The sequence below is a fragment of the Dipodomys merriami genome, unplaced genomic scaffold, assembly GCF_024711535.1.
Source record: "Dipodomys merriami isolate MVZ:Mamm:240054 unplaced genomic scaffold, mDipMer1.0.p SCAF_57, whole genome shotgun sequence".
Taxonomy (NCBI): domain Eukaryota; kingdom Metazoa; phylum Chordata; class Mammalia; order Rodentia; family Heteromyidae; genus Dipodomys; species Dipodomys merriami.
Genome location: NW_027206146.1, coordinates 6957046 through 6984700, shown reverse-complemented (window position 1 = coordinate 6984700; position 27655 = coordinate 6957046). Strand labels below are relative to the sequence as shown.

Below are 27655 nucleotides of genomic sequence, written 5' to 3'. Positions count from 1 at the left end.
TCCAAGCCCTGATGGCCATCCAAATGGTGAGCCCGTCAAACCCACCTGTGCTTCTAAACTCACACAATACCGTGTCACACCTTTGGCCATGCACCTGGAAGCCAGCCATGTTCCAGGGATTTCACCCACCAAGCTCAGACACCCCTGCGTGCCACCCCCTACCATCCCTGACTTTTGCTTCCTCCCAAACGCACAGGAGGTGTTCTGCCCACTTGGAAGCCATAGTTCAGCTTCTTATGTCAGATACTGATGTTGCTGCTTCCTTCCTCACAAGGCCCTGGCCTTGGGTGGCAGCAAACTGCAGGCAAGGACATCTGCCTGGCAAGGAGTGACATCCTGTCAACTCTCCAGAAGGCTGAGATCTAAGGACTGGGGTTTGAAGCCAGCCTGGGCAGGCAAGTCCGTGAGACTCTGATCTCCAATGAACCACCAGAAAACTGGAAGTGGCGGTGTGGCTCAAAGTGGTAGAGCATTCATCTTGATGGAGAAAGCTCAGGGATAGTGCCCAGGCTCCTAGTTCAAGCCCCACAACAAAGAAAGGAAGAAAGAAAGAAAGAAAGAGAGAGCTGGGAAGGTGGCTCAGTGGTAGAGCGCTTGCCTTGAATGCCTGGGGCCCTGGGTTCGATTCCTCAGCACTACATAAGCAAAAAGAAAAAAGCCGGAAGTGGCGCTGTGGCTCAAGTCGTAGAGTGCTAGCCTTGAGCTGAAGAGCTGAGGGACAGCGCCCAGGCCCAGAGTTCAGGCCCTGCAACTGGACCAATAAAAAAAAAAAAAAGAAAGAAAGAAAGAAAGAGAGAGAGAGGAAGGAAGAAAGGAAAGAAGAGGAAGGAGGAAGAAGGAAGGAGGAAGGTAGGAAGAGGAGAAGAAGAAGGAGGAGGAGGAGGAGAAGTAGTGCCCAATGTGGCTCTGGCACTTTCTGGGCCTCTGGCAGGTGTTGATAAGGGTTAGGGAGAGGACATGACAGCATAGCCTGCAGAATCACATTTCTAGGAAGTGGCCACACGCCCACCTTTATCTTCAGAACCTGCCCCCCCACCCTAAGGTTAGGAACCAAGGCCAAATCTCAGTTCACCCCAGGCTAGACTAGAGGTCACTGCCGTATGCTAGCAGATAATGTTCCTCCTGATCTGGGTAGCTTTCTCAGGAATCAGGCGCAGAGTTGATCAAGTGATGGGCATCTCTTCCCATCATTTCCCAGGAGCCTCCGGGAGACACCTCATCATATGAGTCATTTCAGAATGCCGTGTGATGGGGGGGGGGCGCATTTCCTGGGGTACCCCATCCACAACCCTAGCTCCATCATGGCACACCTTAACAGGGTGGGGAGAACTGATAATGGGGCCCCCAGCCCATCACCCACACACAACAGACATGACCCTTCCTGTGGGACAAGGAACCAGCTGTGACCGTCTGTGGCCACACCAACTCCTGGCTTGCCACTGCCAAGGCTGAGGACACAGTGAGCGTAGCTTGTCCCTGTGCCTCAGTGTCCCCATGTGTTTGAGTGAGAATACAGGCGTGAGACGATGGCTGGGCTGGGAGAATCCCACAAGTCCCCCATCTCCTCACTCCTGCTCATCTTCCCGCCAGCGAGTGGCCAGAGGCCAGCACAGATCCCAGAGATGCCATTACAGGGAAACAAGCTTTTCTAGAAGATTACTCTCCCTTGTACCAAGCGATGTCACACTGCACTGGGCAGATTCCTCACATCTCCATCTTATGTACCTCACCCACCCTGCACTGGGCTGTGTGTGGCCCTCACAGGCCACACCCACAGGAGGACAGGGCCCCACTCCCAAAGCTCCCAAAGTAGTAGAGGTGGAAGGTTCTGGAAGGTTCTGGAAGAAGTGAAGGGACGCTGCGGGTGATTAGCAGTGATTTATTGAGGACACAAGGGAACGCCTACCAGGCCCAGGCCAGCGCAAAGCTCGCACTCAGTAGAAACCCTCAGGATCAGAGTCCGAGTCGGTGCCTAGCTGGTTCTGGATCTGACTCTGCTTTCGGTACAGGGCGGCCACCTGCAGAGTGCAGGGATGGTGGGGTATGTATGTGTGGGGGTGTTCAGCCAGGCCCTCCCCCCAGCCCAGCCCAGCCACCCTCCCGCCCCTCACCTGGGTGCTGGTGGTGGCCTGCTCAGGCTCCTTGTCTTCGCGGACACGGACGAAGCGAGGGAAGCGCAGGGAGATGCCCTTCTCGCTATCCACCTGCGGGAGGTGCCAGTGTTGGGGGGGGGGCTCCACAGGGGCCGCCCAGTCTCCTCATGCCCAGTCTACCCCAGCCTCAGTTTCCTGATCTGTACCATGGGGGCTGAGCGATGGGGTGTGGAAGGACTGAAGAGGGCGTTGTGGGGAGCAGTGGCTCCTTGTCTGGAATCCCAGCTACTCTAGTGGCTGAGACAGTGAGGACCGTGCGTGGTTCGAGGTTGGCCTCAGCAAACCATCCGTGAGGCCTCCTCTCAAGCGCTAAGCTAGACCGGGGTCCGGGCCGAGTCACTCACCAGGCCTCGGGCGGCGGGGTAGATGGGGGAGAGGGAGAGGTCCGCACACTTCACCTCCCACACGGCGCGGGGGTCCAGCCAGTGATCAGGGGCCACAGCGCCGTCGGCGCGCACATAGGGGCGCGGGGTGGGCAGCACCAGCTCCTGTGGTGAGGGGGGGTCACAGGAAAGGGGCAGGTCTCACATCCCAGGTCTGGGGTGGGAGAGGGGGAGGGTACGGGAAGAGGGCGAAAGGCCTTAAAGTGGCAATGCTGGGCACAAGAGGAGGTGGTGAGAGGAGGAATACAGTGGTGGGGCCTGCAGGGCACCCTTCCCTGGGCGTTGCCCGGTGATACTTGGCACTTGGCTTGGGTACCCTGGCAGCCCACTGTGCCTGTGGAGCCCCAGCCTGTGGGGGTGGAGGGGGGGGGGTGGCTCACCCGGAGGCTCTGGTAGTGTGTATCTAGCTCCTCGTCGCTGAAGCCGGTCCCAAGCTGTGGAGGGCACAGATGGGTAAGGACGTGGCTGGGTGAGGCAGGGGGTGAGGGGGCAGGTAGGGAGGACGTGGGTGGATGAGGGAGGTGGACGCATCCTTCACTTACCTCACCCCTGCGGACACAACACTAGGAAAGGGGAGCCCTTTGCGTGGAGGAGAGGAGCTGATCGGTCTGCATGGCAGGAGGTCCCCCTAGGAGTCTAAACTACGTTCCCTCCCACTTCTGCAGGGAGCACCCAGCCCCCAGCACCTTGCATATGGCCTGCAGTTCCTCGCTGTCCTCGTCGTAGGCGGCCAGCAGGAAGCCCCCATAGCGGCCGGCCCGCTTCCCCCGGCCCAAGTAGGCACCAATCACCACGAGGTCCAGGGTGTCCCCCACACCATCCAGGTAGTCCTTCTTCAGCTGGGAAGGGCATGGGGGATGGGGGAGGGGTGAGAGGCACTGCCCCAGGAGGGGACACAGCCCTGGGGGACTGGGGAATCATCCCTGTTTTGCTTTTGTTGCCTTGCTTGGTATCCCAGGCTGACTTGGAACTTGAGATTCCCAGCCTCTGCCTCTCCAGTGCTGGGATTATAGGAGCACCCCAGGGTGCCTGGCGGGCATCACCTGGATGCTCTCTCTCCCTCACTCCACTGTGCCAGGCAGGGGCTGTGGGTGTGAGATTGGGTAGTGGGTGCGCAGCTGCACAGGCTACAGGGGCCATCACCGGCCCAAGGAAAAACGTGAGGCAGGGTATGGACCCACGGCGGCCTCTGGTCCACAGGACAGGGGAAACACAAAGGCCCAGTGGCCTTGCACGCCCCTTGCCCGTCCCCACTGACACCTGCGCCTCACTCCAGGGTGACTGGAGAGCCACTGCAGAAACAACTGCACCCAGGGCCTGTGTGAAGGATGCTGCTGATGCCCTAAAACTTCTAGAAAATTCTTATGTCTCCTGGTGGTCCAGATCCTGCTGGCTTCCAGCCTGATGGCCAGCCCTGTCCTAGTGCTGGGACGTGGCCCACAGGGGACTTTTCTGGAAACGCAGAGACCCTAGGCCCTCGCTGTCCCGTGAGCAGGCAGCATGGGGTCACCTTGAGCCAGTTGTGCGAGCGCTTGGCGATCTCATAGGTGGCATCCACATCCAGCGTCTTCACCATGAGTCCCTCGCACGAGTCTGCAGGGACAGGCAGCATGACCCACAATGCCCTGGGACAGGGTTGGGGTGGGGGGAGTGGCAGAGGGGTTCCCCACCTTTCACTGACTGCTCCAGGAACTCAGCAATCTGCTCTGTGTCCTTGGTGTCTAAGGAGGTGGCGAAGACGAACTCGCCCTCCATTTCCACGAAGTTGTCTCGGAGCAACTGCCGGCGCCGGGACAGCGGCTCCCGGACCAGGGACTACAGAGAGGATGGGCGGAGGGGAGGATGGACACGATGACCATGACCACCAGGCTGGAATACACGCTCTGCCCCAACTCTGGGGCTGTGCTCTGAGCAAACCCTACGGCTAGGTGGGGTAGTGCACACCTGTAGTCCTGGCACATTGGGAGGCTGAGGCTGGGAGCTCTCTACTTCCAGCCTGAGCTACACAGTGAGACTCTGTCGCCACCAAATAAACGCCCCCCACCCCCACCCCAATCCTCCTAGAAAAAGGCCCACAGAAAAGCCGGGCGCCGGTGGCTCGTGACTGTCATCCTAGCCACTCAGGAGGCTGAGATCTGAGGATGGCGGTTCAAAGCCAGCCCAGGCAGGAATGACCATGAGACTCTTATCTCCAATGAGCCACCAGAAAACCCAGTGTGCCAAGCTCGGCACCTGTGGCTTCAGCTCTGGGGAACGGAGCCCCGGCTTCTCTGACAGTAGCCACTGGCCTTTCCCAAGCCATCCGTCCATGCTCACAGCAGCCCAGCCCAGTTGCAGCGCTGCCACTCGGTAAGACAAGGGAGGAGACCAGAAAACCAGGGGAGGAGCCTCATCTTCTGGCTCCACCCCCTGCCCCCCAGCCCTGCCCCAGCCTGGGTGCTCACCTCGCCATTAAGATAGATGAGGTCGAAGGCGTACAAGCACACCTGCACCTGAATCTCTGACGCTTCCACCTCCTGCATGGGGCAGAATAGAGATCACGAGTGGAGAGGTGAGGTGCTCTGCTGAGTCCCGGCCCACCATGTCTTAGCTAAGGGTGTACACCAGGCAGAGCTGAGACACAGCTGGCCCTAGGCCTGACAAATTAGGACGGCTCTGATAATCCTACCTTTACTCCCTCACCAGCCCCCTTCATTCAGACATAAAGGGGAACCTGCTGGGGTACAGATTGCAGGGGCTCCTGGGTGTAAAAGGACAGAGATGCAGAAGAGACCTGTGCCCTTTCTCATTGGGATGCTGGGATTAGAATGTGAGGGCTGTAGCATTAGCAGCCACTTTGTCAAAGGAAGGACGTCTGCATGCAGACCAACATTCTCCTTCTAGGACGTGGGAACTGGACGAAACAGACCGTGTGGGGCTGTGACAGGCAGAGAACAAGCTGACCGTACCTTGCGTTTGCGGGTAGTGAGCACCTGGAATGGCTGGATCTGCTTCTTTTCCCGGTCCCAAGCCACCGCCTCGGTGTCCAGGATGAAAGACGTGACCGAAGGGAGTTTAATCTGCATGGTGAAGGAGGAGACCCAGCTGGGGGCGTTGCAGGATGACCGAGAGATAGAAGGGAAGCCACCATTTCTCCTGCAATCTCCACAATTCCCTGACAAAGCAGGTGACGTCAAGAGCCATGCACGATCACCCCTGCCCAGGGCTGGACATTGGAGCCTCTGTGCCACCGTGGCCTGGCTCGACTATCCCCCCTCCCCTCAGCCTGTGTCTCATGGTGCCTGCCCTCTTTCCTATTTCCTTTGTGTAAGTCAGCTTTTCCTCCACGGGCCCATGCAGCAGCGGGAATTCCTGACCGAGACAGCGTGCAGGAATTTCTGCACAGGCAAGTGCCTAAGCATATGCCACTTCTGGTACGTGGAGGGCAGAGGGGACAGGATGCTGGGCTGAGGCAGGAGACACTGGTGTGTGTGTGCCAGTCCTGGGGCTTCAACCCAGGACCTGGATACTATTGTGATCAAACAGCTGGTGTTCTGCCACTTGAGCCACTGCTCCACTCCAGCTTTGTTGGTGCTTTATTGGAGATAAAGAGTCTCATGGACTTTCCTGCCTAGGCTGGCTTTGAACTTGATCCTCAGATCTCAGCTTCCTGAGTAGCTAGCATTACAAGCGTGAGCACCAGCACCTGGTTGAGAAGACACTTCTAGGTGACGAGACCACATGGTGATTCAACTTGTCAGAACTCAGCAAACCACGTACCATACTTGCTAAATCAGAACCCTTACACCCCACTGCACCCCCTGCGTGGCGCCTGCACCAGGCACAATTCCTTGCGTGCAGGAAGCCATTGCCTAACTGACTAAGGGCAGACAAAGGGACACAGGAACTTTCCAGAGTGGCCCAGGGCCCTCTGGGTGCAGAGAAAGCCCCGGCTCCACGCCCAGCCCTGTCCACCCCGCCTGTGGCTTCTGAGACACCAGGTCCTGTCCCGTCCCATCCAGGCCCCCAGCCTCAGCTGCACAGCTGGCCACAGGACCCAAGTGGGGAGTCCGTGGGCAGGGGGACAGCTAAGAAAGAGTTCTTCCCCACCAGAGCACAGGCTGGGATAGGTCAGCCAGGGGTGGTGGAGGCCACAGCGGATTGGGTGCAGGGGACGCTGGTGCCACACTGTGCCAGCCTTCGGATGTAGGGAGTGAGTCACATCTGCTCACGCTGCAGCTAACCCCACCCTTCATGTGGAGGTGTGTGTGGGGGGGAGGATCCCGCACTGCCCTGGCAGTGGAGGGGGGCGGGGGCGTGGAGGATCCCGCACCTTGGGGATGCGGCTGATGATGTCGGGGTACTTCCCCGTGTTGTCCTCCTGGTTCCTGCTGAAGATCTTCACCTCCCCGCCTTCCTCGAAGTGGATCTGCCATGGCGTGGGCAGAGGGAAGGAATCAGAGGCGCACTCCCCCATGCAGCTCCCTTTTGGTCCCTTCCATCCCACCGCCACTGCTCAAAGGCTCTGGAATGCTCCAGAGGAGGAATCTGGTGAATCTGCTGCACACCTGCGCCCTCTGTCCGTCATATTTGTACTCGCAGGTGAAGGCCGCCTCGTCGAAGCGTTTCAGGACCTCGGCGACACCTCGAGTGGGGTGGGCCAGCATGGGTTTCAGCGGGACCCCTGGGAGGGAGGGAGGCAAGTTAGGGGAGACTGAGGCAGGGGGAAGGGTAGGCGGTCCCCACAGCCCTGCCTTGCCCGGTGGCACAGTGTTGTGTGTCCGCTTTCCACCCGGAAGGACAAAGGTCAGCACCTTCGGGGAAGCAGATCTAAGACATCCACACTGCCCCCTATCCCGGGGATGGCTGGGCACAGCTCTGCACAATGGGCCATGGACACCTATGGTGTGTCACAGGCTACTATGGGCCAGTCTGCTGCCTTTTGGGGCATCTGAGTCTCAGAGGGTCCCAGTGAGTGGGGGAGGGGGTACCTGGACTCAGCTTGCAGTGCTCCGGGAGCCGCTCCAGGCCATGTTCCAGTAGCACGGGCACAATGCGGTCCAGGTCGGGCACCTCGCTGGGGGGAGGGGGAGGGTACACGCTGCAGAGCCTGCACAGCTTCGCTGGTGCCCGTGGCAAGGGCCACTGCCAGGGTGTTTGTGGGACACCCGCCTGCCTCTGTCAGCTGCTGGAGACCATTTCCCAGTGACTTCATTTCACACTTGCCCCCTCCCTGCCGCCCTCATGCCTTCACTGTCAAATCCTGGCCAAGGCCTTGTCAGTAGCCTTGAGCTTGGTACCAGTCCTGTCTAGATTGCCCTCTTGCTCTCTGCCAGCCGGCCGTGGCATCACTACTGTGGGCCAGCTGTTGTCCATTGCTCCCCGCTGTGTCTCACCAGAACGTCTGCTTCAGGACCAGGGCCTGCTCCTCCATCCATGTCTTCCGGGCCTCCGCCGTCCTGCCCTTCCCAGCATCCACCACAGCTGGGGGGAATCCTAAGGGACATTCACCAGGGCTTAGGGCGGCTCAGCTGCCCCTGGCTCCCGGGACCCATCAAGGTGTAGCCAGGGGACTCACCTTGGCCTGGGGGCGTGAGGCTCACGGCCTGGGCGAGGGCAGCCAGCACCGATTGCTCCGCCAGCCCAAGGCGCAGCCGTCCACTCAGGGACCTGGGAGAGAGCAGTGTGAGGTAGGCCGGCGGCCCCTTTGCCTTGTTCTAGTTCCCCCCATCCAGTCCCCTCCTGACCCACTCAGCAATCACAACAATCCTGGGGGGGCTGGAGGTCAGTGACCCCATTCCACAGATGTGGAAACTGACCACTGGCCTTCCTGGGGGTAGACGCAGGCACCCCTAACACCAGCTGCTGAGACAGGGTGGGTGTAAGGAACTGAAATGTGGCTCCCCACTGGGCGTGGTGATACGGCCCCACCTGGCCTGCACTAGTGGCTTAATGTCCCTGCCTTCACCTGCTCTGGCAAGGGGGTGAAGAGCACAGAATGCACCTCAGAGCAGCTGGGGAAACTGATAGCATGGCCCACTTCACACAGGGCACATCACCTAAAAATGCTCTTTCCACTGCCTAGCTCAGGCCAGGGCAGACGTCACCTATCAATCACAGCACGCGTTACCCATCCACCACAGGACCCTTCTCCAGGCAAAGAAAAGGACTGAGCTTCCCCCAATTTTTCTCCTTTGCTGGGTTCCTAGGCCCCTGTCCGGCCCCAAGGCCACCCCTCACCTGCCACCCCCCCCCCCCCCCACACACACACCTGGCGATGTACCGGGCTTCCGAGTGGCGGCAGGCAACGAAGAGACCTTTGATGATGTCTATCTTCTTGGCAGTGGACTGGAGAGGAGGGAGAGCGGGGACCTGGCAGTCATCTCACTGTGGGTCCAGCGCCCCGTCCTCCCTCCTCCCCACCCACGCTTCCTGACTCCCAGGACCTTTGTCTTGGGGTGATAAAAGAAATTCATATTCGTTGTCACCCTCCCTCCCTCATTGTCCAGTGAGCATGTGCCCAGTCCTGACACCAGCAGGGGCGCATGGAGCCCTGGGATCTCTGGAGCTCCCAGTGTTGAGAGTGGAGAGGGGTGAACCAGAGATCCAGTCCAGGAAGCAGATGTCCTGCCATGGCTGGCTTTAGGCCCCAAGATAATGGGGGTGCCGGGACGAGTCTCCCCCCCACTTACAGCACTGCCGGTGAGGCTGGCGATGTCATGGAACTTGTTGAAGACGCCGGCGGCGGAGAGCGGCGGCGGAGGCAGCATGAGCCGCTGCGTGCTGCGGCTGCTCTCGGCCACCAGCCCCACGTCGCCCTTCTCGGCCGCCTCGGCACGGATGGACTCCAGCTGCCGGCCTGGTGGGGGGAAGGCAAGGTGGGGGTGAGTAGGGCAGGGTGGCTGTGTGTCCATTCCCTGGTGTGTGTGTGGGGGGAACCTCCTCCTGTTGCCAGGTGTCCGATGCCTGTGGTCAGGTGTGAGGCGCACACGAGGGTGAGTGGGGAGGTGGTGGCGGCCATCACCAGCAGGGCAGGGGCGAGGTGGGGTCGCGGGGAGCAGGGAGGACTGGACCCTCATCCTAGCTGGCCACCGACACCCTCTCTGATTGCCAACCTCCACCGGGCCTCGACTGTTCTCACACCTGGCTCCACAGCGACTCTAGCAGCTAGAAGAAGCGGGGTCCTTGTTCCTGCCCTCCTTCCCCCTTCCCCTGCAAATCTCAGCCTCTCACCCATTCAACCCCCCTTCCCCTGCCCACCCCCCCACCGCCCCTGGGTGCACCCACAGTGGTTTCACCTCCCTTCAAAGCCTTCACATCCCGCCGCCCCTCCCCCCCCCCCACCTGTGGCCTGGGCCACGGCCTTGAGGAGGACGCCGTCGCCAACGCCCAGCTCCAGGCCCTGCTGCGGAGGCCCCAGGCGGCTGAGGCTGAGGTAGAGGACCGGGAGCAGGTCTGGTGGTGACAGGGCCACCACGGAGCGCAGGAAGTTGCTCAGTGTCTCCACCATGCGGAGCCTGGAGGAGGGAACGGGGGCGACCATGGGGGTCCTCAGGGGCAGAGTGGGGAGCAGAGCGAGCAGGGGAAAGGCAGGAAGGGCCTGGGCCATGGGCACCATCCCAGGGCCATGAGCACTCCCCTCCCCGGGGTAGCTTCTCAGCAAGGTACAGGGGATTGGCCCTGAGCTCACGCATGCGCACTGAGAATCCCCCCCCCCCCCCGCCCCCCACAAGGCTCGTCCTTATTAAGGCCCACAATGGATAGAAAAAAAAAAAAAGAAGCACAGAAAGATGGTGGGGCCAGCCTAGGGCTTCGGTCTGAGGTTCGAGAACACACTCACACACTGCTACGCTGCTCGGGGAATTCAACCATTTCTGGGGCCTGCCTAGAATGCACGAGACGTGAGGCCCACTCCACGGCCCCAGGCCTGGCCACTCACCGAGCGGACACCTCCTCGATCTTCTCAAATGTCCGCGCCACAGCCAGGAAAGGGACCCTGGGAAGGGAGACACACAGAGCCCTTCAACAGACCACCCTGCACCCCGCACTTGGGGGGGTGGCCTCCCTGCACCCCACGCTGCCCTGTGCTACCCCTTTCCACGTTGCCACACCCCCAAACAGTGAGACACAGCACGGCTCCCCCTGCCCCCCTCCACAACAATGGTGTCCCCATGAGACCCAGTATCCAGGGCGGGGTGAAAAGCAGGAAGCTCACTTCTGGCTAGGGTTCCAGCAGGCGTCCTCGATGGGGTGGTAGTTGTTCTTGCCAGGATTGTAGCTCATCGGGTCCAGGGGTCTGTGGGAGGCACAAGGGAGATGAGCCTGGGTAGATCTCTGAGTCAGACAAGTTATTGTCCCACAAGTGTTTCCTGAGTACCCACTGAGTGCCAGGCTGCGATCAGGAACAAGGACAGCACTGGGTCTTGTGTGTCGTCACCTCTGACTCCACGCATGTTCTTATAAAGTCCCCCTTCCGGATGTGAGGGCGATCTGGCTGCGACATGTCACCCCATTGATCGCCAGGGTTGATTCGGCTGATCTGGCTGGCTAGGCGGGTGTCCCCTTCCTCCCTCACCGCTCCATGTGCGTCCCTCCCGAAGCTGCGCGCTTGGTCGAAGAGGACGACCATCCCCGATAGAGGAGGACCGGTCTTCGGTCAAGGGTATACGAGTAGCTGCGCTCCCCTGCTAGAACCTCCAAACAAGCTCATAAAGTCCCCCTTCCTCACTCGCCTCCAGCCCAAGTCCTCCAGCCTCAGGGCCTTTGTACTTGCTGCTCTTTTCCTCCAAACTCCCTCCCTCCTTTGCTTTAGATTGTTCACTCAAATCCAGCCTTTACCCAGTGAAGGCCTCTGGACCTTTTCGTTGAGACCTGCAACTTCCCACCTCCCCCACACAATTCCCTGCCCCAGCGCTTACTTCTAGAAAACAAGGACTCTGTGCTGCTTACTCATGTACAACCTCCAGCAGCTAAAGCCACTGTGTACCACCACATGGTTCTCAGTCATCAGTGGAATAAATAGGTTTATCTCAACCAACTAAGGAGAAAGGTGCCACGCCTACTCCGGTGGAGTCTGCTTAGCATGGGAAACCTGCTTTCAGACCTGAGAATGGGGCTTCACAGAGACCTATCTCTGAGAATGGGACTTCACCAAAGTGTACCTCAGAGAATGGGGCTTCAAAGAGGCCTACCTCCTGGAAAGGCTGGCAAGCCCCTGGGAAAGATGTGTTTCTGTCCCTGCTTTTCTTTTCTTCAGTGTATAAGAGTGCCTATTAATCTTTTACTGTTTCTGCTGCTCATTGTACTTACTCATGCTCAACATTCCCTTATTCAAAGCTCTTTCTTAAGAATGTTGACGACTCCAACATCTGATGAGTGCCTTAAAAATATGACTAACTCACCAGAGTTAAGTGCTACCCTGAAAGCCCCTCTTATGGAGGCTAGTAGACAAGTCATAAGTAAATATAAAAGTATTGGGGGTTTCATAACGACACTTCAGCAGAAGGAATTGTTTGTAAGAGATTTACAAGAAGCTGTAGGCACAGCTAGAACAGAAAGAATGTATGGCAATTGCTGGGAGAACTACTTAGGAAAAAGAATTTCCTGTTACTCTCTTTCATTTACTAAGAAACTTGCTAGATCTAGGCCTCCTTGGTGCTTACTATTAAAGAAGGAACAGGAAAGATCTTATGGGACAGTTAAGGCCTCTATAGAAAAAAGTAATGGTGGGCTGGGAAGGTGGCTCAGCGGTAGAGCGCTTGCCTTGCATGCATGAGGCCCTGGGTTCGAATCCTTAGCACCACATAAGCAAAAAGAAAAAAGCTGGAAGTGGCGCTGTGGCTCAAGTGGTAAAGCGCTAGCCTTGAGCTGAAGAGCTGAGGGACAGTGCCCAGGCCCAGAGTTCAGGCCCCACGACTGGACCAAAAAAAAAAAAAAAAAGTAATGGTTAATTGGTGATAAACATCGAAACCCATTGTATTTCTTAAAAATAGAGGTAAAGCCGGAAACAAATGCCTATCAGGCGACCAGCTGGTGACCACCCAAGAATGAAGCCCTGCAGCAAGATTGTGTAACCTTTTGCCCTTTCTCCTGGAGACTTTTGCTATAAAAGCTTGTAAACCTCTGCAATAAATCGCACTCAGCATCCACTCCTCTTGTGTGTGAGTTGTCTGTTTGCCATCTCCCCGCCTATTCCAGTTCCTCCACTAGGTGTCCTCCGTCGTCCCGACAGAGCCGGTCCATGGCAGAAAGGCCTTATAAACACCTGACTGTCTGTGTCGTCCAGCCCTTGCTGAGGGGAAAGTTAGGCCGGGGATGAACATCAGCCAGACTCCAGCCCTGGATGGAGACCCGCCAGCTGCACCCCTCCCACTCAGATGCTCACGATGGGGCCCATTACAGAAAAAGTTGGCCGAACCCTGTGGGCAGTGGGACACAGGTACGGAAAAAGGGAGCACACCAGGTCACACTCACCCCTTGGCCGCTTTCTTCGCAGCACCCAACTCCTCTCCTTTTACTTCCGCCTTGACCACGGGCTTCCGGGGGGCTGGGGAGGAAGCCAGGAAATGGTGGGTCCTTCCTCCCCACAGCCCTTCTCCATCCAGCACCCATCTTCTAGATGCACAGTTGGGGGTGGGGGGGGGGGAGAGGACTCACTGAAGAAGCTGCTGAGCGTGCGGGGGGCTTTGGGAAGGGGCTTGCTTGGCTCCTCCTGCCGCTGCTTCTCCTCCCCTGGCTGCTTCTTTTCCCGCTGCTGCTTCTCCTCCTCTGGCTGCTTCTCTTCCTGCTGCTGCTTCTTCTCCCCTGGCTGCTTCTCCTCTCTTGGCTGCTTCTCCTCCCCTGGCTGCTTCTCTTCCTGCTGCTGCTTCTCCTCTTCCAGCCGCTTCCGCTTGCCCGCCGCCCTGGGCGCAGGGCTGCTTTCTGTCTTGGTTGGAGTCCGGGCTTCTACAGGCACAGGGCAGCCAGGGCTTCTACAGGCACAGGGCCTATTTCTACCTCTAGACTTTCTTAACCCCGAGGTAACCATGTCCTGTGGGCAGGAAACCTAGCCAGCTGTGCCCTCTCCTCTGGGCAGCCAGACACAATGCCTCCACAGCAGGATGCTTACACACTGCTAACCAAGGTGATGGCCGCGTTGGGCTTCAACGCTTAGAACTGTTGGTTTAATGAACAAAGCTCCCCACAGAGCAGAGTCTCTAGGTCTCTAGCAGTTGCTGGCTGCACCCAAGCCGCCTGTGTGAGGACAACGCAGGGGTGGCAGACACCCCAGCGTGAGATGTAGGGTGACCACACTGTCTCTCAAGTTCTAGAACTCAGCCTGGGCACCACTGAACAATCAGTGCCAGGCTGGGTCGCAAACAACGTGCTGCGGGGTGAACAGCTCTCCTGCGACCCCATGCACGGCAATAAATGACACTCACAACCTAACCTACCACTGCCTCCATGTCTCCCTTAAACATGAACTTGTTTCAAAGGACTTTCCCCCCTCCCTCCTCAAAGACATCTGAACACCAAATCAGGGCCATGGGACTGGGGCAAGGTGAGGCACTCACTGGGGGACTTCGGGGGTGTCGCGGGCTGGTCCTCTTCCTCTTCTCCTTTTGGTTTTACCACATTGGTCTCTGTGGGGCTGTCTCTTGGGGTCTCTGCTTCTGGAGATAAAGAGAAAAATGGGCAAAAACTCACTTGGCCACTCCACTAGCCTAGGGCATTTCTGTCTACTGTAGGGGGGCTCGACCTTCCACATCTCTGGGCTCCATACCTGCAGATTCCAGCAGCCATGGACAGATTTTAAATAAAAACAATGTCATCTGCCCAGGTGCCTGTGCTCACACCTGTAATCCCAGCTACTCAGGAGGCTGAGATTTGAGGATTGAGGGTCAAAGCCAATCTGGGCAGGAAAGTCTGTGAAACTCTTCATCTCCATTTATCCACCAAAAATGCTGGAAATGCACTGTGGTTCTAGTGATTGAGCACTTGCCTTGAGAACAAAAGGTCAGGGAGGGTGCCTAGGCCCCGTGTTCAAGTCCCAGGACTGGCACGGAGCATGCTGAATCAACACAGCATTCTGTGTATGTCCCTGGCACAGATACTAGAGACACCACTAATAATCCACATCAGCCACCCATGGGAGGGCATGCTGGCCATGTCACTATTTCACTTTATAGAAGGAAGACAAACTGGAAAGTTCTCTAAGATAACTGAAATAACTGCAAAATGAGCTAAGTGTGGTGATGCACACCTGTAATCCCATCCACTCGAGAGGCAGAGACAGAGACACCTTGAGTATAAGGGTAGCCCAGGCTGGGCGCCGGTAATCCTAGCTACTCAGGAGGCTGATATCTGAGGATCGCGGTTCAAAGCCAGCACCGGCAGGGAAGTCCATGAGACTCTTATCTCCAATAAACCACTAGAAAACTGGAAGTGGCACTGTGGCTCAAGCGGTAGATGCTCACCTTGAGCTGAAGAGCGCAGGGACAGTGCCCACGCCCAGAGTTCAAGCCCCACGACCGACCAAAAAAAAAAAAAAGGGTAGCTCAGACAAAGTCTGAGAGACTTCCCCTCCAAACAAAGGGCTGGGCGCGTGGCTCAGCACTAGAGCTCTTGCACAGCATGTGTGAGGCCATGGGTTCGATCCCCAGTTCCTCAGCAAAGACTGCCAACTCTTAACTTGGGAAAAGAATCACCTTGGTAGAAAGAGGATAACCACTCTGCCCTATCCACCTGTGTATCAGCAACACCTAGAACCCCAACTCACAGTCCCATGTGATGTGTAGCTCACCAGAAACTGCCATAGGAAATTGAATTTCTAGCAGTGAAAACCTGCCAAGGGAAACCTGTGCTCACTGAAAACCTTTTACTAAACAAACAAAAGCCCAGTTGTCCAACAGGGTTGTGAATGGCAAAAATCTCAGGCCTCAAATGATAATAGATCTGGTTTTGGTTTTGCTTTGAACTCAGAGCCTGGGCGCTGTCCCTGAGCCTCTGTGCTCAAAGCTAGTGCTCTACCACTTGAGCCACAGCTCTACTTTCTGCTTTCTCTGAGTAGTTTATTGGAGAGAATAGTCTCACGGAATTTCCTGCCCAGGCTGACTTTGAATTGCCATCTTCAGATCTCAACTTCCTACTGAGTAGCTAGGATTATAGGCGTGAGCCACCGGGCACCCATACCTGGTTCTTTATGGCTATTTCTCCTGTCACATGTGGGAGAAGCGCTAGGATTATAGGCGTGAGCCACCGGCGCCCATATCTGGTTCTTTATGGCTATTTCTCCTGTCACGTGTGGGAGAAGCAGGAAAACTTTAGGGCAGAGGCCCACAGTTACTTCCTCAAAGGAAACGCAGTGACACCTGCTGGACACGATCTGAACTACAAGCTCAAGATACTTAAAACTTCCAGGACAGTTAGCCCAAAGTCCCCATGGGTTCCCAGTGCCCAGTCTCACCAACTACAAATGAAAGTTATCCAAAACCATATAGTATGCACTAAATGTGTGAAGCGTTTCCATTTTGGTTTTCCAAAGCAGGGTATCTACCTTACCCATGTTGACCTCAAGTTTTGATCATGAGCTACCTAGCCTAGCTTCAGACCTCTCTTCTGGTCACCATTCCCTAGTCAGCCCAGACCAACAGCTACCTCCTCAGTGCCCGCACCGCACCAGGGACAGTTTGTCACCCAGAGAGAACTAAGGCGCATGAGTCCTGCATCATTTACGTAATGACTTGAGCACCCCTAAATCTAGACCCTGGGGAGTCCTGGGGCCGGCAATTCCATCATATTCCTCACGAAGAAGGGTCCTCTGCTGACTTCAGAAGTTATAAAAACCCAAGATCGTGTGTTTTAAAACCCAAATTCGTGTGGGGCAGAATGTCATCGTGGGGCAGAATGTCTGATGATTTGTAAGACCTTAACAGTTCCATTAGGAGCTATTATACACCTGTATAATATTTCTATTTTGTTGCCAACCACAACTGCTTACTATTGGGATGTGCCCCAGGTGTTATACCAGGGGCACCAGGAAAATTTCACCAAGACACTAAGCCCCTCCCCGACCCCACCTGTGACCACAGCGCTCAGGATCCTCAGGTCTAGGGAAAAGTTTATTTAAAAAGGAACTGGAAACTGTCTAAAAGGAAATACTTCTAAGGGCTGAGAAGGTGGCTCAGTGGTAGAATGCTTGCCTAGCATGCGTGAAGTCCTGGGTTCGATTCCTCAGTACCACATACACACAAAAGAAAGCCAGAAATGACGGTGTGGCTCAAGTGGTAGAGTGCTAGCCTTGAGCAAAAGCAGCTTAGGGATAGTGCCCAGGCCCTGAATTCAAGCCCCAGGATTGGCGAAAAAAGAAGAAAAAAAAAGGAAAATACTTGTAGAAGACAAAGGCAGGAAGCTGTGTGATGAACCCTGAATGGAGACTGACAACAGGCGAATCCAGACGCTTCCATGGTGGTGGGGGCTGTATAGGGATTTGAGATAGCCACTGCCGACAGGCATCGAATCACAGGGCCCAAACCCTGTGTGCCCGCTCACACACATGCGCCCTGTCCTCTGGTGCCTTACCGTCTCCCTCCTTCCTCTTCTTGGCTTCTCTGTCCTTGTCCTCCTCACTCTGATCTTCCAGAACATCCTGGATCGTCCGCTTTGGGAGCTGCTTCCGAGCTGGGAAGGCAGAGGGATCGGTGGCTGAGCTCAGAGGGCAGGCCAAGCTGAGGGGGACCCCCCCCACCTCCCGAGTGGGCTGCGCCCTACCTGGCCCTCAGCCAGCCAACTGTTCCAGCACCAGCCTCAGCCCGCGAGCCCTGCTGGGAACTGGCCGGGTGACCTCAGCAGGCTATTTAAGCCCTTGGTGCCCATCTCCCCTGCCTCTGAAGAATGGCAGTAACCCCGAATAATTGATGACGATGCCACATGCTCTCTCAGTGGCGCCTGACTCCAGTGGGTGCTCTCTGTGCCCTAGCTGCACCCCTGGAAAGGTCTCCAACAGACGGAAACCAAACCTCAATGACTGATGCAGGCTGGCTCCCTAAAACTTGGAGGGGGGGAGTGGAGACACTGAGGCATGCTTCATGGCCATGGCATCCTTACAAAGCAAGCTCTGGCTGCCCATTGTAGCAGTTGGATGGCAACACACCCAAGGAAATAATCTGGCACGGGGACCCTCTGCTTCTGGGTGGCAGAAGCCATGAGGAAACACCTCAAACAGATGCAGCCTGGGGTGAAGCGGGAGAACCTTTGCGGGCACGGATGATGCTAGCACCAGGAGATAAAAGGGCAGAACTTTATAGCTGTGGAACAGCTGCACAGTTGCCAAGCGGACTAATGGGGTTCACAAAAGTGTCTGCGTCCGAAGCGTTACAGACTTCAGATCACGGGTTAGGCATGCTCCATGTGGGTCTACTTTCCAATGTGAGCTCAATTAAAATGACGTCACAGGAGAAAGCCAGTTCCTCAGCCATAGCGGAGCCATTGTGAGCACGTGGCAGGCAGGCTCAGGGGTTTCTGGGTCACATGTGGACCCCGTCCTGTCCTTCCCTGCAGCAAACTTTCCCTTCCCAAATCCAAGGACAAGGGCATCCCCACAGGTGGGCTTTCTAGGACTGAGCTGTCGTCCCCTTGTTCCTAACCCAGTGCTTGGCGTGTACATGGAGCGCCACTCAGCTTCAGTGGCCTTCCCAACCCACCCTCCCTCCTCTCCTAGAGGTGGTCTTCTTCGCCGGTCACCCTTGTCTAAGTCCAGGAGCTGAGAAGGCTCAGGCCCTTACCTGTGCGCCGCTTTGGGAATCCGGATGGGGAAGTGTCCATGGGGGAGGTATCTGGGCCAGAAGGGCTGTTCTCGGGACTTGTGCCAGAGCTGGAAGGTGAGGACTTTGGGGAGGCTGGCACAGGCTTCTAGAAAAGGAAAGAGCAGTTCTGGGTGAATAGAAAGGGGCGGGCCAATGTGGCTTCATCAGCTCACCAACTCTAGCCTGCCCTAGGGTCCTACCCCCACAAGTGCTCCATCTCCCAGGGTCACTTCCTGCTTCCAGATTCTTCCCAATGTGAACCCCAGTCACAATTCTGTGGTCTACAGTAACAGCACCTTTCATGTGTAACTATGCATATGATCACCCAACAGAAGACTACATTTCCCAGCTCCCCTCACAGCTAGTGTGGGGTTGGTCCTAAGGACTACATTTCCCAGCCTCCCTTGCTGCTAAGGGAGGTCCTGAACTTCAGTTCTATGCAATGGAGCAGGAGGGGAAATGAAGCACTCTCTCCTTCTAACAACATTCACTTGGAAAGGAGGGGCTGCACACTGCCACTCCCGAAGACAGACATCTGGGGGCAGCAGGCTGCAAAGCTCTGACTCTGAGGCTTCTAGCAGATCTGGAGCTTTCTGTGCTCATCAGAGAGAAAAATAAATCTTTCCCAAGCCAATGTTCTTTGTGAGTGTGCTATTAACCAACCACAAAGGGCCCTGGACCAGCTGCGGAGTTCAAGCCTACTGCTCTCCTCTCCACTGGATGCCGGGCCAAAGACTCAAGAGCCCACAAATCCTCATGCTGATAGCTACTAGGTTTAGCTTTGGTAGTGAGACCAAGATCTTCCCACCCCCAGGCACGGAAGATCACAAGCTAAAGGTAGAAGCTGCCTACAAAAATTTCTACCTCCAGGATGCATTCAGGCTTGTTTTACCCTTCAGCCACCTAGATAACAGTGACCTATCTGAGCAACAGTTCTCTACTCTTTCTTAGTCACAGGAGTAGCTCCTATCTCCTATCTGGATCCCTCAGGCAGGAAGCCTCAAAGGGATATTTGGAATTCTGCCCTGACCAAAGCTACACCTGCCTTGATCCTACTCAGAATACTTTCTTAAAAGACTTTTATTAGCACATATGAACTGTATACGGGAGCCTCTTTGTTCTATACATACACATAAAACATTTTGATCATGTTCATTGTTACTTTCTTATCACCCTCTTTTTCTTATCTTACTGTTTTTCATGGGCTTCATAATTTTATTTTCCTACCATCTTCAGAGCAAAGCCTAGGCTTCTAGAAACATCTGTGTTCCAGTCTCTCAAATCTATGATACATTGTATTACATGGGCAGGGGTAACAGGTTGCTCAAGGGCTGGGGTGTGGATCAGTGGCAAGGCATTTGTAGGACCTCCTACTGTGAGGTACACATTGCTTGAGTTTGGGGAACACATGTAACAACCTGGGCAGAGTGGGAACTGGAACCCTGTAGTCTAGGCACAAGCACTCGACTTGCCCACATTCCAGGAAGTCTCCACAGTCCTGAGCAGCTGCTGCCCTGGGCTCCAGGGGTAAAGAGGAAGTAGGTTTGTGCTGGCAGGGGCCTCAGGGGCCTACCTGGCCTTTGTGGGTATCGAGGGCTTCATCTTCCTCCTCCCCTTCACTGCTCAGAACCCGGGCTGCCTTCTTCGCCGGCCTCTTCACTGGAGAGTCACTTGGAGATACCACTCCATTCTGCTCCTTCAGCGCCGCCCTGCAGGGAGGCCAGGCGGCTGTGACAATAGCCACCACCATGTCCAATCTGGGTCCTCACACTTGTTAGGCAGGCTCTTGCTAAGCCAAGCCTCCACCCCTCCTTTTTAGCACCTGGGTACCATTCATCCATCTGCGGTGTAAAGACGAAGCAGCTGTGAGCCTGGGAGAGGCCCCATACCATCTCTCTCAGAACACACACAAGAGGCCACAGCTTAATCCCCAGAGCAAGGAGCCCTTATGCCAGCAAACTGGAAACCTCCTCAGTATCTACCGATGCTAATTTCTATAGTAGGTGAGTTAAGTAGAACACAAGGCAGAAAAGGGTTAGAGAAGCCCTTGCCCTTCCCCCACCTGCCTGCAGGCCCCTTACTTGGGAGGTGCAGGGGCCTCCGTCTCTCTGCTGCCTTTGGTTGTAGCCTCTTTTTCAGGCTTCTTCACTTTACCTTCATTGGCAGGTTGGAAAAATGACCTGGACAAACACAGGGGTGCAGAAGGGAAATGCTGACAGCATTGCGCCACCCAGTTACCATGCATAAGGAAGCGACGTGTGAAAAGACACAGAGCAACTCTTATGGGGAACTGGTGGGCAGCCAAAGATACTGGCCATCCAGGACCAGCTGTCCCCAGACCACTCATCTATCTCCCCGGTTTCTGGGCTCCTCCTGCCTCCCAGGTTCCTGAGCTGCATAGCCCCCCCTTCCCCTTCTGCTAGCACACTCCATTTTCCTCTTGAGATGGCCCTTTCCAGAATCCTCTCTATACATATGACATCACTGATGACCCACCACGGATACAAGACTTAAGTCTGGCCCAATCAGTACACTGTCTGCCTGGGGCCAAAGCAGCTGGCTTGGGGATAGGATGCGCTCCTAGTTTAAATATGACTTTACTTACTTTTTTTTCCCCTTTTTTTGGTGCCAGTTCTAGGGCTTAAACTCAGGGCCTGGGCACTGTTTCTGAGCTTTTATGCTCGAGGCTAGAGATCTACTATTTGAGCCACAACTCCACTACCAATTTTTAATTTTTTCAGTAGTTAGTTGGAGATAAAGAGTCTCACAGACGTTCCCCCGCTGGCTGACTCCCCAGCCCTCCCCGCCCCCTCTGCTGGCTTCAAACAACTATCCTTAGACGTCAGCCTCCTGAGTAGCTAGGATTACAGATGTGAGCCACCAGTACCTGGCTAAACCTGACTTTAAATACTGCTGGAAAAAGAGACACTCCCTCCTTTGGGAAGCCAGAGTGACTTGTAACAACATCAAAGACTACCGGGCTGACGAGAGAGAGAGAGAGAGAGAGAGAGAGAGAGAGAGAGAGAGAGAGAGAGAGAGAGAGAGAGAGAGAGAGAGAGAGAGAGAGAGAGAGAGAGAGAGAGAGAGAGAGAGAGAGAGAGAGAGAGAGAGAGAGAGATTTCCAGTGATAAAATCTGACAGCTAGACCCAACTAAGCCTGAAGCCATTATGATAAGCAATTCCCTTCCCAAGACTCCAGGCTTGTTCTCCCAGGTAAAACTGACAGGAGGCTGGGCCATCCTCTGTGTGTGTGTGTGTGCGCACGCGCACGCACCAAGTGCACATATGTGTGCACATGGGGAAGGTATTCACTGGAGTTGAGTAGGCTCTGTCTTGCTTCTGTCCACTAGATGGCGCCAGCAAGCCCCCACACCCCTAGGTTGTAACAACTGCTGACCAGAGTTAAGTTCTCCATCCCCCCCAATGAGAAATAGTAACTAAAACTAATACTCTAAGCTGGATGCTGATGGCTCATGCCTATAATCTTAGCTACTCAGGAGGCTGAGGTCTGAGGATGGAAGTTCAAAGCCAGCCCAGGGCAGGAAAGTCCATGGGACTCTTATCTCCAATAAACCAGAAAAAAGCCAGAAGTAGAGCTGTGGCTCAAGTGGTAGAGCACTAGCCTTGAGAGAAAAGCGCTTAGGGACAACACTCAGGCCCTGAGTTCAAGCCCCAGAACTAGAACAAAAAATAAAATTAAAAAAAATTAATAATACTTTAAGCTGGGTGCTGGTGGAACATACCTGTAATCCTAGCTAGTCTGAAGGCTGAAATCTGAGAATCATGGTTGGAAGCCAGCTCAGGCAGTAAAGTTCATGAGATTCTTATCTCCAATTAATCACCCAAAAACTGGAAAGTGGTGCTATGGCTCAAAGTAAGAGTGCCAGCCTTGAGCAAGAGCTCAGGGGTATTGTCTAGGCTGTGAGGTCAAGCCCCACAACTGACAATTCTACCTGTCTCCTCATAACATCTCTTCTTTTCCAGGCTGGTCATCCTGGAAATGCCAGTGTGAGGACACAGGAAGTTCTAAGGAAAGGCACAGCTATGGTGCAAGTATGGAGCGTGAGCATGGGGCATGTGGGGTCCTTACCTGATAGTTCGTTGCATGATGGCGTCCAAATGCTCCCGTCCTCTCTCCTTCCTGGTCTTTCTTCTCCTGAAACACAAATCCAAAGACCCCTGAAGATATTGATTATGCAAAGACACCCCCCCCACACACAAAAAAAATCACTTCCTCAAAGGAAAAAACACCGAAAGAACAAAAACTACAACCAGAAACTCTCAATTTTATAAACCAGAATGAAGTGTAAAAGTTCCAAATGGGAGAAAAAGGGAAGATGTCGCCTTTAGCATACACAGACTTTTCATTCAATATGAAGGATTCATTGAGACCTCTTAAGATTTTTATCCAGTTTTTCTGGAGTGGCGCTGTGGCTCAAGTGGTAGAATGCTAGCCTTGAGCTAAATACCTGAGGGACAGTACCCAGGCCCAGAGTTCAGGCCCCACGACCGGCCAAAAAAAAATTGTTCTTGGGTGATCATATGAAGTCCTAAAAGTGACAGGAACCATGGCAATTTTGTGACACTGGTCAACTGTTGTGATTACACAGATCTGTACAAAGGATCAAGACACACACACACACACACACACAGGCTTGCCCAGTTAAACACACACACACACACACACACACACACACACACACACACACACACACACACACACACACACACACACACACACACACACACACACACACACACAGGCTTGCCCAGTTAAGTTGTGAATCCAGATCTGGTAATGCACTGGTGCCGATTTCCTGGTTGTGATAAGAGGCCACTGATGGGGAGGCTGGATATAAGAGTTTTACAATTTTCTATAAGCTACAATCATGACAAAAATAAAAACAGTGCTGGAGATGCATTGACAGACTGCTCTCCCTGGCATGCACAAAGCCCTAGGTTCCATCCTAGCAACTCTGAGAAAAAGAAAAGTTGAGGGGGCTGGGAAGGTGGCTCAGTGGTAGAGTGCTTGCCTTGTATGCATAAGGCCCTGGTTTCAATTCCAGAAAAAGCTGGAAGTGGCGCTGTGGCTCAAGTGGTAGAGCGCTTGCCTTGAGCTGAAGAGCTGAGGGATAGAGCTCAGGCCCAGAGTTCAGATTGACCAAAAAAAAAAAAAAAAAAAAACACCTCACAAAGAAAAAACCCTGAAAAGATGAACAATAAAACAGAACAAAAGAATTCTCCCTGGGTACTAATATTGCCTAAAATCCCAGACATACTAAAAATTTAAGTAACAGTCAAGAGTTCAGAAGATGGTATTTAGGCCATCTGTTACCAATTTTGCTAGATGGGGAAAATAATTCTGCGTGCATTGGCAAACCCACCGAAAAAAACCCACGAAAGTGTAAAGGGCAGATCAGGTAGGGACAGGGTGTGTCCTAAACTTTCTTTTTCTTTTTTTCCTTCCTTCATTCCTTCCTTCCTTTTCAGTACTGAACTCACTTTGGCCATATTCCAGCCCTTGTGTCTATTTGGATAATACCTCACTAACTCTGCCCAGGCTGGCCTAGAACTATCAATCCCTTGCCTCTGCCTGCCAAAAGGCTGGGATTATAGGCCTGTACCACAACACCCAGCTTGGCCCAGTCTTTCTATGGATAGAGGTAAGGCCGGATTTTAGTGTGAACTATACACTTGTATTACCGGTTCAACCTTTTAAGAACTAGTAAATCTAAGCTCTAAATAACTTTTCTATTCCCCCCCCCCCCCCCACACACACTTCCTTCTGAATCTTCCCTCTGAGGACTGCCTGACATCACCCTAGTCCACAGCCCCCACGCTCCATCCACAGTATTGTGTCCAATCCCTCCCCTCCCCTCCTAAGCTTCATCAGGCACTGGCTCTAAGACCCTTTCTGACCATCTATGCAGTAGTTTTGTACTTCTCTTGCCATACGTTACCATCTTATGGGGACCCTGTGCCCTGGTGATGAAGTGTTCAGGGAGTCCATCCTTCCAAGGGCACATGGAATGCTAGAGACAGGGCTGAGCCCGATTCACCACCCCCCCCCCCAACTGTTTCTTCCAAACCCATTTCCCAGACACCAACACTTTGGTGATTTCCACCACTACTGCACATGACCTGAATGTTTTTACTTACTTTTCTTATAAAAGACTTCTTTTGCCAGGCACCGGTCATGCCTGTAATCCTAGCTACTCAAGAGGCAAAGATCTGAGGATCTCGGTTCAAAGCCAGCCCAGGCAGGAAAGTCCGTGAGACTCTTTATCTCCCATAAACCACTAGAAAACTGGAAGTGGCACTGTGACTCAAGCGGTAGAGTGCTCGCCTTGAGCTGAAGAGTGTATGGGCAGCACCCAAGCCCAGAGTTCAAGCCCCATGACAAACAAAAAAAAACAACTTCTTTTTTTCCTCCTACCCAGTCCTGGGGCATGAACTCAAGAGCTTCTTTTGTCAAGGCTAAACACTTGAGCTATTGTACCACTTCTGGCTTTGAGTAGTTTATTGGAGATGAGTCTCAAGGGGACTTTTCTGCCTGGACTGGCTTCTAACCACCATCCTCAGATCTCAGCCTCCAGAGTAGCTAGGATTATAGGCATGAGCCCCAGTGCCAGCTCTCTTTTTAAAAAAATTATTTTATTTATTTTGCCAGTCCTAAGGCTTGGACTCAGGGCCTGGGCGCTGTCCCTGAGATTCTTTTGCTCAAGGCTAGCATTCTATCACTTGAGCCACAGTGCCACTTCCTGCTTTTTCTGTGTATGTGGTACTGAGGAATCAAACCCAGGAATCAAACCATGCATGCTAGGCAAACACTCTGTCACAAAGCCACCTTCCCAACCCCCCTCCTTAAAAAAAAAAAAAAACAACTAACCAAGGTATTTATTTACTAGGTGATACTATTACACGTGCTTAAAAATCCTACTCTGGTTTATTATAGCTATTTTACAAATAAGGAATGGAGGCCCAGACAGGTTAGATAATTTGTTCAAAGTCACACAGCTTCGTGGGCTGCAGAGTCAGGTGTGGAGCTCCAGCAGCCATGTCCTTGACCACCATCCAACTTGAGGAGGAAAGGAAGGGTCTCTCTGCACTGGGATGTATTAGGATGCAGGTGGCTCTAGATCCGAGGGCTATAGAGGTGACATGAGCCAGAACCATAATGTTACCTGTGCCTCTCAACAACTTAACAGGGCACTGCTCATTTCCATCCTATTTCACCCACAAGGAAAGAAGCACCAAGTGTAGTGATACATGCCTGTGATCCCAACACTCAGGAAGATGAAACAGGAGGATTGTGAACTGTGGCTTAAGTTGTAGAGTGCTAACCTTGGGTAAAAAAGCTATGGGACAGTGCCCAGATTCTGAACACACACACACACACACACACACACACACACACACACACACACACACACACACACACACACACACACACACACACACACACACACACACACACACACACACTACTACTACTAGCTTGGCTTGCCTTGAGTCACTGAACTCAGAGCTCATCTATGGTACAGGGGAATTCAATCCAAGTAATTTGACTCCAGTCTGCACTGAGTAAACAAAGACCCATCTTTCATCCCTCTAGACAGAAGCATGCCTCTGCAGAAGCAGAATACAGCCCCACAAAGAACAGAACAGGTCGCTAAGTTCCAGGTAGAGATGGCTGCTGAACACCAGGCCCAATGGCCAAGCCAAGTCCAGGCCTATTGTACTGCTCTACATTTGCTCAAGGTCTAGTGAGCCAAGCACTACAAACTATACAGCTGTGGAGGCTCAGACCACCCAGAACCAAACCTGAAAGAAGCAAACCAAATTAAGAAAAAAAAAAAAAGGGAATGTAGAAGAGAGACACTGTTACTCAATGGGAGCTCTGAGAACCACTCTGCTTGACTTGCACAAAAGGATATTTTTACACCTGGTACCTACTTATAGTTACCCAGGTTTTTTTGTTGCTTCAAGTTACATTCTGTTAACTACAGGGAGGGGGGAGGGTGTTAGGGAACATACTGCTTTGACACTGCTGTCTACTTTCCTACTCAAATGTCCCATGATAAAAATTTACTTTCCTTTCCCCCTCAAAAATACAAAAATAAGTCAAGCTGGGTGTGGTAGTACCAGGCTGGTACTCTCAGAATCTGAGACACGAGAAGATTCTGAGTCCAAAGACAGCTGGGGCTACACAGTACCACATGGAAGCTCTAAATTCTATCTCTGGCACGAGGCAGGGGAAAGGAAAAGGAAAACGGAGAGGAGGCAATATAATGCTAAGTTACTTATTTGAAAGGTTTCACGACCCAAGAGAAAAGGAGCAACCTAAAATTAGGAATAAGGTTATCATTTGAATCCAGGTGCCAGTGGCTCACACCTGTAATCCCAGCTACTCAGGAGGCTGAGCTCTGAGGATCAAGGTTCAAAGACAGCCCCAGACAGGAAAAGTCGGTGAGACTCTGGTCTCCAATTAATCATCAAAAAGCTAGAAGATAAAGCATCAATAAGTCCTAAGCCTCCCCTACGTGCTCCCCAGCTATGGCTTGACTGTTCTCTTTCTGGCTGTCAGGCGCTCCCTTGGATCGGCTCAGCTCCAGCATGCATCAGGCCATAGACAAGACCAGACTTCTCCCCAGCAGGATGGATCCTTCAGGAGGAGGCCTTTACCTAGGCAGACCACAGAACCCGCCTAGGCCCCAACCCCCAGAGGGACACGCCCCTCGCAGCTCACGTGAGGCGTCCTGCCACGCCCTAAAGCGGCCACAGCTTCCAAGTCGGCCCCGCCTCCCCAGGATATGCTAATTTCCCGATGACCTCCCGAGCCCACCCGCAGCGCCAGGATAATTCCCCAGGTGGCCCCGCCCCCAGCCCTCTGGCCCCTCCCCCTCCCGCGCGGCCCGGCCCCTCCAAGCCTCTTTAGACCTCTTAACTACGTTCAGCTGCCAGGGTCTCGGGTCCTCAGCCCCTTCTCAGGCCGCCGGCCCGGGGCCCGCTGCCTGCGCGCGCCCTCGGCCCCTCAGCATCCCCGCGCCCGTTCCTTGGCCGCCACCGCGAACCCGGGAAACCCACGGGCCCAGAACGCTTTGCACGCTCGCCAGCCCCAGCCTCGCATTAGGCGGCTCCACTTGCCTCGCGCCTCCCCGCGAGCCGCTGCTCCGGGACGCCTCAGTCGCTCAGCTCCGAGTACCCGGCAGTCCCAGATTCGCGCCACGGAATTCGCGCGCAGACTTCGGGGGTCAGGGGGCGGGGCCGTCCGGAGGCGGGGTCAGGGTGTTGTTCGCGCCGCGGCGGCCGCCGCCACTCAAAGGATTCTGGGAGTTGTAGTCTTCCCTAGCAAGCG

At 54.3% G+C, this 27655-nt stretch overlaps 1 protein-coding gene across 2 annotated transcripts; it reads right to left on the bottom strand.

Moving 5' to 3' along the window:
• Positions 1–1865: 1865 nt before the first annotated feature.
• On the bottom strand, positions 1866–27635 carry LOC138812843 (DNA ligase 1-like). Of its 2 annotated transcripts, none has more exons than XM_070001059.1 (28): positions 27445–27635; positions 22388–22453; positions 20379–20477; positions 19871–20006; positions 18277–18403; positions 17075–17173; positions 14068–14166; positions 13172–13459; positions 12989–13061; positions 10731–10811; positions 10455–10511; positions 9860–10032; positions 9208–9374; positions 8787–8863; positions 8094–8185; positions 7912–8011; positions 7507–7592; positions 7084–7199; positions 6849–6944; positions 5485–5595; positions 4981–5052; positions 4207–4351; positions 4047–4129; positions 3223–3375; positions 2917–2970; positions 2498–2641; positions 2112–2204; positions 1866–2018 (listed from the first exon to the last, which is right to left on the bottom strand). In XM_070001059.1, the coding sequence occupies exons 2-28, from the start codon at positions 22402–22404 to the stop codon at positions 1935–1937; spliced, it is 2922 nt and encodes a 973-aa protein (XP_069857160.1). In that variant the 5' UTR covers positions 22405–22453; positions 27445–27635; the 3' UTR covers positions 1866–1934. The 2 variants fall into 2 exon arrangements, with proteins under 2 accessions (XP_069857160.1, XP_069857161.1); XM_070001060.1 differs by having other exon boundaries at positions 14068–14163.
• Between the last annotated feature and the right edge of the window lie 20 nt (positions 27636–27655).